At 43.5% G+C, this 18,699-nt stretch overlaps 3 protein-coding genes across 3 annotated transcripts; 1 reads left to right on the top strand and 2 right to left on the bottom strand.

The window, feature by feature from the left end:
* Nucleotides 1-1,782: 1,782 nt before the first annotated feature.
* LOC121549572 (charged multivesicular body protein 5) lies at nt 1,783-4,474 on the top strand. Its single transcript, XM_041861360.2, has 8 exons — nt 1,783-1,932; nt 2,511-2,615; nt 2,816-2,862; nt 3,034-3,127; nt 3,234-3,305; nt 3,511-3,619; nt 3,909-4,024; nt 4,262-4,474. The coding sequence occupies exons 1-8, from the start codon at nt 1,864-1,866 to the stop codon at nt 4,310-4,312; spliced, it is 663 nt and encodes a 220-aa protein (XP_041717294.1). The 5' UTR covers nt 1,783-1,863; the 3' UTR covers nt 4,313-4,474.
* Nucleotides 4,475-4,595: 121 nt separating this feature from the next.
* Nucleotides 4,596-10,712, bottom strand: LOC121550021 (FAST kinase domain-containing protein 3, mitochondrial-like). The gene is made up of 7 exons (XM_041862082.2): nt 10,632-10,712; nt 8,650-10,145; nt 8,026-8,111; nt 7,728-7,902; nt 7,539-7,608; nt 5,612-5,726; nt 4,596-5,210 (listed from the first exon to the last, which is right to left on the bottom strand). The coding sequence occupies exons 2-7, from the start codon at nt 10,109-10,111 to the stop codon at nt 5,112-5,114; spliced, it is 2,007 nt and encodes a 668-aa protein (XP_041718016.2). The 5' UTR covers nt 10,112-10,145; nt 10,632-10,712; the 3' UTR covers nt 4,596-5,111.
* A 709-nt stretch (nt 10,713-11,421) lies between these two features.
* On the bottom strand, nt 11,422-17,205 carry LOC121550020 (myosin regulatory light polypeptide 9). Its single transcript, XM_041862081.2, has 4 exons — nt 17,124-17,205; nt 14,705-14,910; nt 13,968-14,129; nt 11,422-12,020 (listed from the first exon to the last, which is right to left on the bottom strand). Exons 2-4 carry the CDS (start codon nt 14,886-14,888, stop codon nt 11,848-11,850), a joined length of 519 nt encoding a protein of 172 aa, XP_041718015.1. The 5' UTR covers nt 14,889-14,910; nt 17,124-17,205; the 3' UTR covers nt 11,422-11,847.
* Between the last annotated feature and the right edge of the window lie 1,494 nt (nt 17,206-18,699).

Raw genomic sequence — 18,699 nt, 5'->3', positions numbered from 1 at the left:
CCGGACTTAAAGTATTTAATTGCATCCAGAAGTTCCTCCTCTGTAATTGTCTTTCTGTATGGCTTTTAATTTTACATTATCAATAGAAACAAAAATCCCTACAATTAGCTTCAGTTAGAGGAGATGGATGTGACTGCAAAGAAAACATATGCTTAAAGTACTTATCTTTCCTTCAAAATATTGTTTGGTGAATCATGGGTGACTCCGTCATTTGTAACCAGTTTAAGTAAATTATTTTTGGGAGCATTTCTATGTTGAAGATTAAAAAAGAATTGCAAGTTTGTTAGCACAAGCTTCAGGCTGGACCAAGTTGATAGTTGTCAAGTTCCTTGCAGACAGGCCATGTGTAGCCAATGTGATTTATTTTTAATCAGGATATTTTCTACCTGCAGGCTGCAATGTTTTTATTTGTTGGCTTTATGTAGGCTATTTTTACATAGTTGGCAATGGCAATAGAAGTTACTATTAGATTTGTATAATTTTCATTTAGATTTAGATAGGGGCAGGGCTGATCCCAGAGCTAATTCTAACAATGGTTTTGAGATACGACGACTTTATTATAAAATAAATGAAACTGTTCCACGGAAATGTGCATCTGAACTGGCACGCAGATCAGTAGAAATTGTAAGATAAATTGGCACTGCAAATGGAAAAGGTTGCCGACCTCTGGTGTAGCCTATTACCGGCAACTTCGGGAGCTTAATGGCAGAATCTGTGAAGGCCAGCAGCAGCGGGAGGAGGAGGTTCGGGAAAAGTTATTTTTCTTCTGGTTAGGCTATCTTGATCTCTGGCTCCCTCTTGAGTCATTTGTGTGTCTTAAATATTTAGTCACAGTGTGCTTAAAGCATCAGACAAGCTCAGTAGCCTACATATAGTTGATTTTATTAAAACACATATATGGAAAAAAACATGTTTTAAAATTTTCGGTGGGTGAAAACAGAGTTGGCTCCTCTTTTTCCCCAATTGGTAGTTACAGTCTTGTCCCATCGCTGCAACTCCCGTACGGATTCAGGAGAGGCTAAGGTCGAGAGCCATGCGTCCTCCGAAACACGACCCTTTTCCAAGCCACACTGCTTCTTGACACACTGCTCGCACCAATGTGTCAGAGGAAACACCGTACAACTGGCGACATGAGTCAGCGTACATGCGCCCGGCCCGCCACAAGGAGTCGCTAGAGCTCCGCGTTAAACGAAAGGGGACAATAGATGTGAATTGTTTTGCTCTCAAGAAAAGGGCGCAATTGAAAGGAGTGATTACTGGGGTAGCAGTAAATGTGAAACTTGACCAACTGAAGGGGAAGAGTCCAGGTGTTTGTGATGCTCGTTGTTTGGTGCGACACAGACAGGGTGGCGTGATTGGTGAAACAGAAGAATCGTTGTCTGTTCTTTTGAGTTTTGATGTTGAGTTATCCCGTACAAGCTTTTGTGCCGAATACATTACGTTGCTACAGGTGTCAAGCTCATGGACATGTGGCAGCAGTGTGTAGGAGGGATGTTCCTAGGTATGACAAGTGTGCATGAGACAAAGGAATGTGTAGCATTGGGGAAAGTAGTGGTATGTGTTAATTGTAGGGCTGCCCATGGGGCTGGGGATCAGAAATGTCCGGTGCGAGAGAGGCAGGTTGAGGTTTCCAGGGTTAGAGTAGTGCAGAAGTTGTCTTATGCTGTAGTATAAGGGAGTTATACTCCAGTCTAGTAGGTGGCGGTAATGCAACATTTATTGGATGCCAGCCGCCGTTAAACATCATGGAAGAAGGAGAAGAAGTATGTGACGTCAGCTCGATGTTGCTTCCGGGTTTGCTTTATTTCCTCGACGGTCAGGTAGATTCTTTGTTGATTTGAGTTATTGGATATTTATTTCAAAATGAACCGTATTTTCGGTCGAGGAAAACCTAAGGGACCACCACCAAATCTCACAGACTGCATAGGGAGTGTAAGTCTCTATTGACATAACTTACAGAGCAGGTTTCTATGACAAACGAAATAACTTGGCTTGCTGGCTAGCTAACGTTAGCTAACTAGCTGGACGACAGCTGATTGTTCCAGCAACATGGTAGAAAGTTGTGACAGCCCATAGAAGACCTATAGTGCATAAAATACTGTTTAGCTACTTAATGTTATCTTGAAAGTTAGTTTGATTAGCCTTGTAATAGTGTCCTAGTGACTTAGCTAGCTAATGAGCTAGATGAAGAAAAAAAAAAGGGGGAAAAAGACCAATCGTCAATAGGGAGTTCAGTAGGGTGATGCTGGTTTTCCAATGTAGGCTAAAAGGTGTTGTTCCAACCAGTTTTACATGTTTGACCAAATCAGGTATTTAGCTAGTGCCATTGACTGTAAACATTGAAGGAAATGTAACATTGATTATTTGATCATTATAATAACTAATACATGCATTTAAATAACATTTTCTGATACCACAAGTTCATTACAAAGTCTTCAGACTCTTACAAGATCATTGAAGTATGAAACCAGTCTGCCTGGCTAACTCTTGCCCATTCTTTCTCTCTTAAGGTTGACTCACGAGCGGAGTCTATTGACAAGAAGATTGCCAGACTAGATGTTGAACTGGTCAAGTACAAGGATCAGATGAAGAAGATGAGAGATGGCCCTTCAAAAGTAAGATTGAACCCTACCCTGAGTGAAGCAGGCTGTGATTTTAGACAGATATGTTTACCTAAGTCATTCTATTATACATGTAGGCTAATGCTGTTATTGGACAAAACACAACAATACACAAGTAGGGTCCCACTTGTTCTCAGCAGTATCTAGCTATGTCTGATGTCACGTGAATTGTTTCCTGTTAATGTTTTCATCAGAACATGGTCAAGCAGAAGGCGATGAGGGTACTGAAGCAGAAAAGAATGTGAGTAACTTATGAAGGGAGTCTGCCAACGCATCAATAACCTCAAATCAATCAGGACAAATATCACAGTAACCTAATGAACCACATAAGTAGCAGTGGACTGTCACCAAAGTCAGGATATGAGTGCATAAAAACATCTGTATTGATCATTTCAATCTTGTTCTTTTTCAGGTACGAGGGCCAGAGAGACAACCTCACACAGCAGTCCTTCAACATGGAACAGGCCAACTACACAATCCAAACTCTCAAAGACACAAAAACAACAGTAAGGGGCCACAGTAATGTACTGACTGTAGCACTCAGTCACAATTTACTGTAGTTGTCATTCCAGGCTGTTCTCTGGGTTAAAAATCTCAGATTTTGCATTATAGGTTGATGCCATGAAAATTGGAGCCAAAGAGATGAAGGCGGCATACAAGAACGTGAAGATCGATCAGATTGAGGTATTTGTCTTCTTCGAGTCTTAATGCACTACAACACCATTTGGTGGTCTAACGTAGAAGTGCAGTAGAATTATACAGACCCTCGTCTTGAAAGACTCAATATATTTCAGTCATCTGATCTGGGTCATATTCATCCAGGTAAAGTGAATGGCCTATTGTGATTGAGAGATGTTTGGGTTAAGAGTTCCATGTTTTCGTGATGCAGGATCTCCAAGACCAGCTGGAGGACATGATGGAGGACGCCAACGAGGTGCAGGAGGCGATGAGCAGAAGCTACGGGACGCCAGAGATCGATGACGATGACCTGGAAGCAGGTCAGTGCTTTAAGAGTATGACAAAGCCACAAGGAAGACATTACACTGAACACAGTACATAACTGTAATTGTGTTCCAACACAGTTGGTATTGCTCCAGTACAGTACAGGTCTATATTATAACATAGCTGTAGGTCAATAGATGGCATCATTTCCCGCCGCACTACAGATAAGTTTTGTTTACTTCAGCACAGTGATACAACAGCAGTCAATGCAGTCCTTATGTCAATAGACTGCGTGTGGATGCATGTAATAACTGTGCATCAATGGCTGTGCGCGTGTGATCTCAGAGCTGGATGCCCTGGGAGATGAGCTCCTGCTTGATGATGACAGCTCCTACCTGGATGAGGCCAACACTGCCCCCTCCATCCCAGAGGGAATACCCAGCGACAGAGCACCAAACCGGGTACACATATCTCTCTCTGACCACTGTATTCTTGTTTACCCAGTTTAGTCTTGAATAATTCACTGGAGTATTATGTTAAAATGCAATCACAACTGACACTGTTTCATCAGTATAGAAGACGGATGCATTGTTCGAAGGGTTCAGTTTTGTTTTTAGGACATTGGATGAAGACACATTCTGCACCTATTTAGACATAACTGGAGTTTCCTACAAAATTGTAATTTGTCTGTTTTACAGGATGGAGTTCTGGTGGATGAATTTGGCCTGCCACAGATCCCTGCTACATAATGGATGGACAGCATGCAGAAACCAATGGCAACACTCCAAACCAATTTTTTTTTAATGTATCATACCCTTTTTAAAACATATACACTGAGTATACCAAATATTAGGCACACCTTCCTAATATTGAGTTGCGCATCACCTCCACATACCCAACAACCCCCTCCATCTACACTGATCAATAAGGGATCATAGCTTTCACCTGGTCAGTGAAAGAGCAGGTGTTCTTAATGTTTTGTATACTCAGTTTACATCCGACTGACCTACATTACATGGTGGTGGACAGAGAAAAACAACTTGCCTTAATTAGGTTCTCTTGAATTTAATCATTTATCAAAAATGTAAATCAATAATCGATAGTGATGCTTGGCTATGTTCAAAATTCTTGTTCTTTGTATGAACAAATGTACTTTTTCCCCCTCCAAGGTGATTCTTGGTATTTGGTTGTTCTAACTTTCTACTGCAGCACTGTGTTGCCTACTAACAATAAATATACATGTATTATATATTTCAAATTTTGCCATGGCGAAGTCCATCATGGTGGATTAAAGCAAAGGAGAGAAACAAGACTAAATAATACCTTTAATTATACAATAGAACACTAGTAGTGTGTAGAATTACAATCACTCAAAAGCAATAAATACATGATTTGTTGACGGTATTCATATAGTTGAACGATATGCTTTCTCTTCCGGTAGAAATGTTGGACAATGTGGCACTTTGAAAAGTCAAAAACAGTGCCCAAACTGTATAGCTCACAGTGTTATAGCTGTATGGCAGCAACAAAGACCTTTTGTGCCAGTCATCACCAACTGAGCCTGTAGCTGAGGGGGAAGATCTTTTTGTGAAGATATTCAACAACCTCGGTCTTGTTCCGAAGCTTCTCAAATTCATAGTAAGGAATCTACAAAAACAAAAGACTTCTATTAGTAACAGATGGAGCAAAGAGTAGATCCAACTGAATACAGATATGCTCTTTCTTGACAGTAGACGCCTAGAGACAGGCAGAACACTAGCAAAGGGGCTGAAATCAGAATTTACAGCATTTACATTTTAGTCATTTAGCAGACGCTCTTATCCAGAGCGACTTACAGTTAGTGAGTGCATAATTTTTTTTCTTTTTTTCATACTGGCCCCCCGTGGGAATCAAACCCACAACCCTGGCGTTGCAAGCGCCATGCTCTACCAACTGAGCTACACGGGGCCAGCAGACAGAACACATATAATTTACAGCAGACGGAACACTCAAAAAGGTCAAAACATCAGTCAAACGTGGTATTCAGGGTTTCAGCATGGGTTTCTGACCTGAACAACTTCATATCCCAGAAGCCTCAGGTGCCGCTGCTTGATGGCCTCTTTTCCCAGCAGCTGTCTTGTGTTCACAGTGAACCTCTTGTGGCCGTCAATGCAAACTGCTATCCTGCAAGTACACAACAAAATAAGAGTGCATGAATAAAATAGCTATAGTACAACAATTTGATCACCTACAGTGCATTCAGAAAGTATTCAGACCCCTTGACTTTTTCCACATTTTGTTACATTACAGCTTTATTCTAAAATTGATTAAATTATACTTTTCGCATCTACACATAATACCCCATAATGACAAAGCGAAAACAGGTTTTTAGAAATGTTAGCAAATTTAAAAAACAGAAATACCTTATTTACATAAATATTCAGACCCTTTGCTATGAGACTTTTTAATTGAGCTCAGGTGCATCCTCTTTCCATTGATCATCCTTGAGATGTTTCTACACATGTCTATATAAGGTCCCACAGTTGACAGCGCATGTCAGAGCAAAAGCCAAGCCATGAGGTGGAAGGAATTGTCCTAGAGCTCAGAGACAGGATTGTGTCGAGGCACAGATCTGGGGAAGGGTACCAAAACATTTCTGCAGCTTTGAAGGTCCCCAAGAACACAGTGGCATCCATCATTCTTAAATGAAAGAAGTTTGGAACCATCAAGACTCTTCATAGAGCTGGATGCCAGGCCAAACTGATCAATTGGGGGAGAAGGGCATTGGTCAGGGAGGTGACCAAGAACCAGATGGTCACTCTGAAAGAGCTCCAGAGTTCCTCTGTGGAGATGGGAGAACCTTCCAGAAGGACAACCATCTCTGCAGCACTCCACCAATCAGGCCTTTATGGTAGAGTGGCCAGACGGAAGCCACTCCTCGGTATAAAAGGCACATGACAGCCCGCTTGGAGTTAGCCAAAAGGCACCTAAAGGACTCTCAGACCATGAGAAACAAGATTATCTGGTCTGATGAAACCAAGATTGAACTCTTTGGCCTGAATGCCAAGCATCACGTCTGGAGGGAACCTGGCACCATCCCTATGGTTAAGCATGGTGGTGGCAGCATCGTGCAGTGGGGATTTTTTTCAGCGGCAGGGACTGGGAGACTTGTCAGGATCGAGGGAAAGATGAACGGATCAAAGTAGAGAGAGATCCTTGATGAAAACCTGCTCCAGAGCACTCAGAACCTCAGACTAGGGCGAAGGTTCACCTTCCAACAGGACAACGACCCTAAGCACACAGCGAAGACAACGCAGGAGTGGCTTCAGGACAAGTCTCTGAATGTCCTTGATTGGCCCAGCCAGAGCCCGGACTTGAACCTGATCGAACATCTCTGGAGAGACCTGAAAATAGCTGTGCAGCGACACTCCCCATCCAACCTGACAGAGCTTGAGAGGATCTGCAGAGACGAATGGGAGAAACTCCCCAAATACAGGTCTGCCAAGCTTGTAGCGTCATACCCAAGAAGACTCGAGGCTGTAATCGCTGCCAAAGGTGCTTACATCTTATCCAGAGCGACTTACAGTTAGTGAATACATATTTTTTTATACTGTTCCCCCGTGGGAATCGAACCCACAACCCTGGCATTGCAAACGCCATGCTCTATCAACTGAGCTACATCCCTACCGGCCATTCCCTCCCCTACCCTGGACTACGCTGGGCCAATTGTGCGCCGCCCATGAGTCTCCCGGTCGCGGCCGGCTGCGACAGAGCCTGGATTCGAACCAGGATCTCTAGTGGCACAGTTAGCACTGCGATGCAGTGCCTTAGACCACTGCACCACTCAGGAGTATGCTTCAACAAAGCTTTGTCATTATGGGGTATTGTGTGTAGATTGATTGATTCTATTTTAGAATAAAGCTGTAACGTAACAAAATGTGGAAAAAGTCAAGGGGTCTGAATACTTTCCATTGTTTGAATGTCTATTGTTTTTACCTCTTGAAGATATCATCGATTTGACTGGCAGGCAATACATATCCTTCCTCATCAAGCTTTATTTCCACATCTGAAACAAACATATTTATCTTTGCACCTTCATTTTCAGTAGGTATAACCATAACATAGTCTGAAGCATTGAATTAAAGGTTACCTGTGTTGTATCTTACAATGTGCTGTCTGCATTACCTAGTGTGTAGCAGTATGGAGTGAGGATTCTGGAAGCGAAGTAGGCGCGGGCCCCTAGTAGATCCACCAGTCCAGTTTTCACATAGTTGTAGAGGTGTCCGTCAACCGGCGTCTCCAGAGACCGACCAGGAGTAAGGAAAGACTTGACATGGTACTTAGGAAGGAGCCTTGGACCCTGGGGTTAAAGCAGGGTGTTAAAGGTGAATCAGAGGATAGTGTGCTAGGATTGCAACACAGCAGTTGAGCAGAAGTGGCAATGCTATCATAGAATGAATATTGATTTGTAGTAACTCGTTACCTCATAGAAAGGACATTCAAGCTTCACAGTCATGTAGAGTTGGGTCAGTTGGGCCAGTACAACCCGGTCGACCCCCGTACCTTGCTCTGGAACACAAATTAATTTACAATTGTTAAACCAAAGATACTGCAACAATTGCAATTATGAAGAAGAGTAAAAAGGTGTGGGGCAATTCAGTTTAAAATATACCAAACAAGCCTCCCGAGTGGCGCAGCGGTCTAAGGCGTCACTACAGACCCGGGTTCACAACCGGACGTGACCGGGAGTCCCATAGGGCGGTGCACAATTGGCCCAGCGTCATTAGGAGAGGGTTTGGCCGGGGGGCTTTACTTGGCTCATCGCGCTCTAGCGACTCCTTGTGGCGGGCTGGGCACCTGCAGATTGACTTCGGTCGTCAGTTGAACAGTGTTTTCTCCTACACATTGGTGCAGCTGGCTTCCGGGTTAGCGGGTGGGTGTTAAGGAGCGCGGTGTGGCGGGTCATGTTTCGGAGGACGCATGACTCGACCTTCGCCTCTCCCGAGCCCGTTGGGGTGTTGCAGCGATAAGGCAAGATTGTAATTGGGAGAAAAAGGGGGTAAAACACACCAAAAGAAATGGCCTGTGGGCTTATCAATGAGGGTACCTTGTAATTGCTGGAGGAAGTAGCAGTTGAAGACCTTGGACACAAAGTTGACAGGGAACCTCTCTACCAGGATGCAGGAGTGCAGCAGGTTGAGGAGTGTTCTGGGCTGGAAATGAGAGAAGCGTGCGCGCAGGATGGCCTCCACCTTCCGGAACACCTCCCCAGCGTTGGGCGGCAGGTAGCCCAGCTTCCCGAACGGCGTGATCTGCCTGGCCACTTGGCCGGTGCTGTAGTCGTCCGCCCGGTACACAAAGCTCTCCGCCACAGCGTCAAACACCGGCAGCGACAGGATGTTCCGGCGCCCAAAGTACTCCATCACCTTGGTGACTGTCTCTGGGTGGGAGGTAAACGCCATCTTGGGCACGTGTCTCTCCATAGCCTTCACCAAGAAGTGGTCGCTGTGTCCAAAGTGCATGAGCGCCCCGAGCACTAGCCCCAGCTCCTCGTCTTTGAAGTGGGGTACGTGCCTGACCGCCTGCTTACACAGACTGATGACCAGGGGCATGGCCTGGGTCTGGTTCAGGACAACCAAGGCACTGAACACCCCGCTGACAGCAGGGGGGTCCATATGGGAGGTGACTGACACAGCGTGGGTGTGCATAGCGTTTAGGAGGTCTTGGTAGCTGCCCTCCTCCCCTACTCCTGCCTGCAGCAGTCCGTATACAGCAGTGAGCTCTGCTAGGCTCCACTGGCCTGGCTCCTGCTTCTGTACCTGCTCCATCACCTGCTCCAGCATCCCACAGCCCGGGCCCTCCAGGGCCAACAGGGCCTGGCCGAGGGTGCACAGCTGTCCTATGCTCATCTGGCCCCTGTCCAGCCGCTCCTGGCTCTCCGAAACCAGCCGCACCACCAGCGTGCTCCAGGGGTCCACGTAGAGGCGTGTGCAGGCCAGCAGGGCAGAAACCAGCCCGGCCTCTGTCAGACGTCCAGAGTCCTGCTCTAGCTGGCAGCACAGCGCACTGAGAGGGTCCTTCTCCAGCACTGAGGGGTCCTTCAGGGAGGTGCCATCCTGCTCCAGGTCAGCCACTCGGTGCAGGGCTGCCGCTGCCATGGTGTCAGACATGATCTCCACAGTGCGGAGGAGTCGCAGGACCTGTCTAGAGGAAGAGCAACTGCTGAGGCGGTCCAGGAAGGCTTTCTCCTCTGCAACAGTGGGCCGGTGCAGCTGGCTCAGACGGAACCTGGGGACGGAGTCTTTGTGGAGGCCGACTGACCCAGTGGTGTAGAAAGCGTCCTTGGCAATGGTGGACAAACTCATCCTCCCACAGGCTGGCTTACTGAGTCTCTGACAGCGGTGTCTCTGGATACAGCTTCCCGCTGAGGTCCATAGGCACGCCACACACAGGGGCTCCCCTACCGGAGCACTCAGAAGTCTGGAGATGCGACCCAGCCTGCCTGGAGCACAGAGGTGTGCCCCTGTCTGCCCGAGTAACTGAATCCTCTGGATCACCTTTAAAGCCATGGCTCTGTTCCAGGACTCACCAGGCGGTTCCAACCTGTATGAGCATGAGAGCAGATTAGCCTTCAAAGTTCTGTTAGTTACCAGAACCACTACAGTAAAATAGACTACGGTGCGGTGGAATATTTACATCTGATTCAAGCGTTTTCCATAAAAACAGGTCCATGGAATGTCCCATTCATTTTGATGTTTACTAAGTAACCTTGGCTTGTTGGTTATCAAACCACTCGCAACATATGCCTAACAAAACATACCACGACCTAGCCATACTGTAAGAAAATCCATTCAAATGTCAGCTTTTGGACAACTAATACACGGGATGTCACAAAACATCATTTCGCCCTTGTCATGTAAGCTAGCGAGCTACAAAGCGGAAGTTCATGTTACGTATGGCCAACAGCTAGCCTGCTAGCTAGTTAGCAAACCAGACAAAGTCCGACAACGAAGGCATTGAAATGCTAAATTCGCTTACTTTATAAACTAAACAGCTGGCAAGATGAGTACTATGTAAAACTATGTTTACCTTTCAGGGAACAGGGAAAACAGAGAATATGTGAAAGATCCATCCACCGGTCCAGCGTGGTTCCGTAACGAAGGAAGGTGCTCAGTCGTGATTGGCCCCGTTAACTAAGCCAGTGGGGTGGGTATGAGGGCGGGTTAATATTTTTCACAAAGCCACTAAGGGGCGCTACAATACAATGTCATGAGTTACCAAAATAGACTCACTGTGAAGTTAGAAAAAGTGTTTAAAAAAGTTACAATGTAATGTATATTTCAATATTGTTCATTTAAACAGTGTAAAGATGACGGGAACAAAATACAAGTGTTACCGAAATATTGTTATGTGTGAGTGGTAATATTTAGATTATTCTCAGTAAATCCCCAAATGTTGCATTATGGTCTGGTATCTTTTGCTGTGGCAGTGCCAGTTGATGGTTGACTGCTGCTTTATGTATCTTTTGGGAATTTATTTAAAATAAACTGAAGACTCAAGGAGGATCTGATACATTAGTTTAGTACTTAGATATCATCTCAGGCTGCATTTACACAGGCAGTCTAATTCAGATGTTTTGCCAATCCTTTTTGCTAGATATCCCTCTAAAATGTGTGGTTGTTGCAGTCTTTAAGATGGCTGTATATAGATTTAATCGATTTTAGCATTATCTAGGAATTTCAAACAAACCCCTTCACTATAGCTCCCTCTTCGACATGTCCACACACGCTAGGTGGAAAGGGTAATGACTGAGAACTCCATGTTGGGACATAACATACCAGCACAGGAGGAAGGGAAAATAAGGGAACCAGCAGCTTACTAGACATAAGAGACAGCATTTTATTTCAACAGTTAAGTCATGATTTAAAATAGGGTAACGAATGGAGCAAAATACAAGTTGATAGAGTACTTTATTTCAAGTTTATATTTATTATAAAATGTAAAAATTCAGCTAGACCAGGCCATTTGAGTAGCGTTGGAGCTTGCTTCCAGAGTTGCATTTTCAATTTAATGTCACAGACTAGTACATTGTTTTGCAAATTCACAATTACCAGCTACATTTCTCAATACAGATGTGCAAATCTGGCAGTATTGAAATGGGAGCTCACGGGTATGGTCGAAGCCATTGTTTCACCTTGCTAAACATGGGTTTATAGAGCTGAGACATGCAGCAAGATGGTCTAGCTGGAGGTAAAGGAGTAGAGGGGTAGAGAGAAACCATAATACGACTGGCATGGCTGTGGCCTTAATCGTCCTTGTCCTTGGCTCCGTGTTTTAGGATGCGTGTGAACTCCACATAGTTGAAGTTGCTCTTTTTGTCGATGGGCGCCTCCCTGAAGAGCTCATCCACCTCCTCGTCTGTGAAGCGGTCGCCCATTGTGGTCAGTAGCTCTCGGAGGTATTCCTCCTGGATGACACCTGAGGACAGACAGGGTGATGCAGTGAGACCGGTATGCGATAATGCCCATGTCATGGTTACTTCCCCCGGGCAGTGATGCATGGGTTATTAATTTGTTGACTCACACCCAACCCCTCAGCGTTATCTTAAATAACATGCATCTGGCCAACCCAATATGAAACAAAAACATTAACCAAGACATTTTATCAAAGTTGATAAAGCATATTTCTGTATTTACAATCCATTTAAGGAAAATGCAGCCCCCTCAAGCAGGATATTTTGAAATGAAGTTTTGGGGTAGCGATCCTTTCAAGGAAATTAAACAAAATGCCCAATGTGTATTTCTGTAAGCATGAATTTCCCATATGGACCAGAGCCCTCACCTTTTAGCCAGGCAGGCTAACTCAGGGCTAACTCCATTTATCCTGAATAAAGTGTCTTAGCCACGAGTTGAGAACCAATGAAATCAGATACCCTCCCTCTTGCAAAGATTGTCATCATTTGAGGAAGTGATTAAATATTACATTTTTTGTGTGTAAAAAAATGGTAATGTTAAAATACCTATCACATTACACATTTAAATGGCAGCATTTGCTTTCCAAACTGTACGTTTTTCACACTATTGTATTTTGAAATTTGCGAAAGACTGACAGCCACAACCATAGACATAATCCATAGATGGCAGGTCCCATTCAAATCAAGACTGGCAGCAATTGCTAGTGTACCTGAGTTTGATTCAAATTGCCAGGGTTGGAGGTTCCAAAACCCTTCTATAGATGATATGTCTATAGCCCAACGCAACAAGCTGTTCCACAGATAGGAGCGATAGTGGTGGGAATAAGCACACCAAAGACGGCGTTAACGATAAGTAATAAAATAAAGGCGGCACCTCTACAAGCCCATTTCACGCCATAGCCTGATGCATTTGTAATAACTTCTTTCATTTTGATTTCGGCACAAATTTTAAATGAGACACTGACTCACACCCATGGATTGAGGTTTCAGCATTGTCTCAATGAAGAGTTTGGCGTTCGACTAGCCACGTGCGAAATGCACGCGCAATTACAAGCCTGCTAGAGCTAGCGGCAGGCAGAGGAGCGATATACATCATCTTAGTACGGATGAAGCCTGGCCTGGAATGTGAAGCTGGCTAGCTTTATAAAAGCCTGAGTAGATCTAGCTTGCTTCGTAGTATACCACTGGTTCCATCATTATTTGGGGACTAAACCCCTGGGAGCCATGGTTTAACCCAAAGGACCTGTTAATGGTACAGCCCACACATCCAGAGGCACTGAGGAAGCTAGTACAGTCTATCCAGCTGAGAATGAGATTAGGAATATCCTGAAAAGCAAACAACTCGGGAATTGTATCTTCTTCATCAAGAAACCCACACACGAGATGTGCTCTCCCTTACCGGTCAGGCAGACTGAGAATAAGGTCTGATACCAACAGGCTCAGAGACAGTTTCTATCCACAAGCCATCAGACTGCTGAGCACTTGAACTGGACTGACCACCTGCTCTGATTCTCCGCACCTTAGCACACATACATATATACATTCATTCTACACACACCACAACTGCTGCTACCAGACTTATTATACTGCTCAATTTATACACTTGCCCCCCACCCCAATACACGTGTAAATGTTGGACTATAAATTGTTCCTTCCTATATTACTTACACTAAAACGTTTATTCTATTCTACTGCCATTCACTTGGTTCGCATTCTTCTTTTACTATTTCTTATTGTTGTTAGCAATGTCGAGAAGGAACCTGAAACTAATCATTTCGTTGGATGATGTATACCATGCATATCCCGTACATACGACTAATAAAACGTAACTTCTCTACGCAACTACGGCATCCATTATCAGTATCTACAACAGTATGAATTTATACAGCCCGACAGCGTTCCTATTTCCCCCCCCCTCCAAAAAAAAAGCCTGAGATTTGCTATAGTCTTACCTGTGCCCTCTTCGTCGAAGCAGGCAAAAGCATTCCTGATGACGTCCTCAGGATCTGTGCCATTGAGCTTCTCTCCAAACATGGTGAGGAACATGGTGAAGTTGATTGGCCCAGGCGCTTCAGTCATCATCGCCTCCAGGTACTCATCAGTCGGGTTCTTTCCTAAAAAACAAAAGGACGATCACACAGTGCCACATTAGAACAGACTGCATTCAACTCCCTGTCAACAGTAATAATAATAAGCCATTTAGCAGACGCTTTTAGCCAAAGCGACTCAGTCATGTGCGCATACAGCAACCTAGTTTTACAATAATATCTGCATAAATGGTTTCAATCATATAAAACACAATGGGAACAGGGTGGTAGGGAATGCTGGACAAATGAATGTTCTTTGTTAATGGATGACTGTTTCAATAGAATGCCTCTCTCCTAACACCAACTTACCAGCTGGGAGACACACCCAACCTTAGCCAGGGGGTAAACATACTGTATCCCCTTACATAACAAACCTAAACCCTGTCAGCAAGACTGACTGGGTCCACAAACACTACAAAGTCTAACGCCAAGCAGTGATCAAAAGACATACAGGCAATAATTTAAAGGGGGAGCCCAACACAAGCACACAAGAGATAACACGAAATCATTCAGTGCCTCAGTTTCACATTGAGTGAATCAAACGAAGTCTATGATAAAACAATTGACTGATTTCAGATAAGGGGAGCTTCAGAGATACTCACCCAGTGAGGCAAGCATGTCGTGCAGGTCCTCCTTGTCGACAAACCCGTCACGGTTCTGGTCGATCATGTTGAAGGCCTCCTTGAACTCCTGGATCTGAGACTGGTCGAACATAGCGAACACATTGCTGGTAGCGCGCTGGGGGCGCTTCTTGGTAGTCTTTCCCTTGGCCCTTTTGCTCGACATTTTAGCTGTGTTGTGTGTGTACCTGCAAGGGTGAAAATAGCATATTCCTGAATAAGACCACAGCACCAGATTTGTAATATCCTAAAAAAGTCACTTAGCTTTTACCATTTCAATCAGACTTAGAAATAGTGTTTTAATGATGTCAATGAAGCTCAATTCTAGGGACAATAACATTTGAGGTTACATAAGGGGCTATGAAAAACAAGCAGGTAACCTGGCTCATGTCATTACCCAAAATAAGATTTGACCAGTCATGCCCAGCTTTTCGTGGCTATGGGCTACTCTAATTCAAATATTCCCCAGAGATGTGTCCTCACTGTGCTATAAATGGAAATGTTCTACTGCTGTGAAGGTTGTTCTATCTGTTCCCTTTGCACAGGATAGGAAAAAACTACAGATGTGAGAATAAATTCCCTTTTCAGGCAAGTTCAACAACCTCTTATTCGAAGAGGGCCACTGCCTCTAATATGCCTCCCTACCTAGCAAGTAAGAGGGAGCCAGTGGTCCACACCATTGATTCACTATTATGGCAACAGAACACGGCTGGATAAGACTGATGCAGTGACCTCATTTTCTAATTTGAGGTTGTACAATAATAGGGGGACTGAATTAAGACTGAAGTTCTTTCCGAGACCACATCGACTTCTCTCTTGTTGAGATAGGTGAGATAAATCAAGTTACAGTTTAGCCCTCATTAACATTCTATAATGATACTTTGAGAAAGAATTGAGGGGAAAATTCTCATGCGAAGTTAGGTCTATGTCATGAACGGGGCCTATAAACTGCTGCCATCTGTTACTACTTGCATAACCTACAGTAACGTAGATAGTAGTTTCGTAGAAATTAAAATGAAGCACGAATATCAATTGACACATTTGGAATGGCTATGAGCAATATGATAGAGATAGACAGCTGACGTTGGGAAGGCAGGTAGCTTAGTGGGTAAGAGCGTTGTGCCAGTAACCGAAAGGTCGCTGGTTCTAATCCCCGAGCCGACTAGGTGAAAAATCTGTCGATGTGCCCTTGAGCAAGGCACTTAACCCTAATTGCTCCTGTAAGTCACTCTGGATAAGAGCGTCTGCTAAATGACGTAAATGTAAAAATGTAAATGTTAGGACTTGTGTCCTGAACAACATTAGCAACAATAGTGGAATCGGCAGTTCGCCTTCAATATAAAAGTCACCAATTGAAACTGATGCAGACTGATACAAATAGTGGAATCATGCCACAATTGGACTAGAAAATGCTAAACAAGGTTGGAATGTTATATAAATTCAACAAAATACACTTAGTTATAATTTGACCAAAAAATGAAAATCAGTTGAAATCTCACTGTGGATGCATTTGAATTCAGAATTGTATTGGGGGCATACTTATTTATACGCACTGTACAGCCTAACCTATGAATTGTGCTCCCATGAAATGGGGTATCAGACTACCCAGTGGCACTCACAGAACATAACTATTTAGAGTTTCCACAAATATCAGCATCTTAGCTCTTATTGCGGGACTCTGAAACTAGCAACATTAAGCCCACCAATCAACCGATGTGTAGACGTATGACCCCAATGAAATTCTGAATTCAAATACACCCACAGTGAGAAACATTTAGAATTTTGGGGGTAAGATTAACGAATAATTGTATTGACGAATTTATATAACATTCCAAATTGGTTTAGCATTATCTAGTCAAATTGTGGAATGATTCCCAAAATTGTATCCTTTTGTATCAGTTTCAATGGGGGACTTATTTTGAAGGCAAACCGCCGATTCCACTATCGTTGCTCACGCGGCTAATGCTGTTCGCGACACACTGGTGACGTTAGCGACATTGTTGAGGAGATGACAAAAACATTACGAAAACCAGGACGTTAGCTACGCTAGTAACGTTAGCTACCTACTTTGTTTTGGCACACATATTTGCGTCGTTATAATACCTAACTAGCTACCGTACGGTCTGTTATGTAATTTAAAACTATTTCAATTTGCTAGTTAGAACGAAATGTTATTTCTCCCCGTGCAGGAACTACTGTAATCTTGGCAGCTACTAGGAACAAGCTGATTTCGCTAGCTTGCTAGCTATTGCTAATCAGCCAGCGAACACATACTTCCATATGAACACGACTGTAGCTTAGACATTTTACACTGTATAGTTGACAGTTAAATAATAAGTAGCATGGAATTGGCAAGTGAAATAACACATTTTACGTTCAAATAGGCAAATATAAGACCTACCTAATTCCGAAAAGATGGATAGTCAGCTAGCCCGTGTTGCCCTATCTCTCAACCACCGCCCTAACTTCCTAATAATGGTTCCGCACAGGAAATGCAGGCCAAACCAACTTCGGGAAATGGGGAGGACTTTAGAATTTCTAAATTATTTATATTTGTATTCAATTATGTTTTCCACTGTACAATAAAACAATACATATTTAGATATTTCTTTAATGTTTTTTGCTTTGACTATACACAATTGATGTAAATGCTCGTGAATCAGTTCATTTTTACTTTGGTATACCCCCCACTGGAGTTAATGGTGTTTTCTCAAAATACATTCTTGAGATATGCCCAAATACGGAGAAAATAAATGCATCTTCCTGTGCCTAATCATGAGTAAGATAACATTGCTATAATTTTCATTATATTAAAACTCGGATTTCCTTCATTTCACAAAACATATACAAAAATACAATGATTATAGCTAAGCCATGTTCAACACTAGTTGAGCCCCCCTCCCTTGTCATAGGCCAAAGGAACAGTAAACATAAATCATTATCCCTAATAGTGCTATTTAACTATTTAATAGTTTGGTTGTTCAAGATATGAGCTATTGCTAGTTTACTACTATGATCCAATAACCATCTTTTTAATTAAAAAGGAGTGCATTCTGCCTGTTCCCAAGAGAGCTGGAATGGTTCTTAGTTTGTTGAACAGGATAACACTCTTTTCATCACCAAGTTCAGCAGATGGGAACCAATACAATGGCAGGAATTAGCAATGGAGAACTCATCTTGAGACCATAATGTGTTCATGTTTACTGAGAGGAGAGAGGGTCGCTGCTCCAAACTGGGATGACGAGGAGAGCTTATCATGGTTTAACATTCACCAAAAAACAAGCTCTAGGCTATGTCTAAACAAGTAACAACCATATATATTTTCAAGGATTTCTGGGATCCATGAAGACAAACAATAATATTAACATTTATAAAAATAATAGTAAATCTCTAGACCATTAAACCAATACGAACACACTTGATTCAGTTCATTAATAAGCCATTGATTAGTTACTTTAGTGTGTTTCTGCTGGGCTAGAACAAAGGCTGTGCCTGTCTGACCAAAATCAAAGAATATTGCCTGGAAACATGACCTCATACTGCACTGCCCATATTCAACCACTTGAGGGTACTAGTCTCATAGGGTGGACTAAAACAAAGTGTTCATTCATAATCACAATCGATCAACTTCTAGGAGTTTCACAGAAGACTAGCCTGAAATGTCTCCCGAGTGGCGCAGTGGTCTAAGGCACTGCATCGCAGTGCTAGCTGTGCCACTAGAGATCCTGGTTTGAATCCAGGCTCTGCTGTAGCTGGCCGCAACCGGGAGACCAATGGGGCGGCGCACAATTGGTCCAGCGTCGTCCAGGGTAGGGGAGGGAATGGCCGGCAGGGAGGTAGCTCAGTTGGTAGAGCATGGTGTTTGCAACGCCAGGGATGTGGGTTCGATTCCCATGGGGAGCCAGTATAAAAAAATAAAATAATAATAATAATAAAATAAAAATACAAAATATATATAAAAACAATAAAAATATATG

Source organism: Coregonus clupeaformis, chromosome 34, assembly GCF_020615455.1.
Source record: "Coregonus clupeaformis isolate EN_2021a chromosome 34, ASM2061545v1, whole genome shotgun sequence".
Taxonomy (NCBI): domain Eukaryota; kingdom Metazoa; phylum Chordata; class Actinopteri; order Salmoniformes; family Salmonidae; genus Coregonus; species Coregonus clupeaformis.
The sequence above is the reverse complement of the archived record's forward strand: the minus strand, read 5'-3'. Positions and strand labels throughout refer to the sequence as shown.

Coding starts and splice junctions, on each gene's coding strand:
- LOC121549572 (XM_041861360.2), top strand. CDS start 1,864: ATGAACCGTATTTTCGGTCGAGGAAAACCTAAGGGACCACCACCAAAT. Junction 1,933..2,510: donor TCACAGACTGCATAGGGAGT/GTAAGTCTCTAT, acceptor TTCTCTCTTAAG/GTTGACTCACGAGCGGAGTC. Junction 3,306..3,510: donor TGAAGATCGATCAGATTGAG/GTATTTGTCTTC, acceptor TTCGTGATGCAG/GATCTCCAAGACCAGCTGGA.
- LOC121550021 (XM_041862082.2), bottom strand. CDS start 10,111: ATGGCTTTAAAGGTGATCCAGAGGATTCAGTTACTCGGGCAGACAGGG. Junction 7,903..8,025: donor TTGAATGTCCTTTCTATGAG/GTAACGAGTTAC, acceptor CTTTAACCCCAG/GGTCCAAGGCTCCTTCCTAA. Junction 5,727..7,538: donor ATCGATGATATCTTCAAGAG/GTAAAAACAATA, acceptor GTGTACTTGCAG/GATAGCAGTTTGCATTGACG.
- LOC121550020 (XM_041862081.2), bottom strand. CDS start 14,888: ATGTCGAGCAAAAGGGCCAAGGGAAAGACTACCAAGAAGCGCCCCCAG. Junction 14,130..14,704: donor CGACATGCTTGCCTCACTGG/GTGAGTATCTCT, acceptor TTTGTTTTTTAG/GAAAGAACCCGACTGATGAG. Junction 12,021..13,967: donor CTTCGACGAAGAGGGCACAG/GTAAGACTATAG, acceptor GTCTGTCCTCAG/GTGTCATCCAGGAGGAATAC.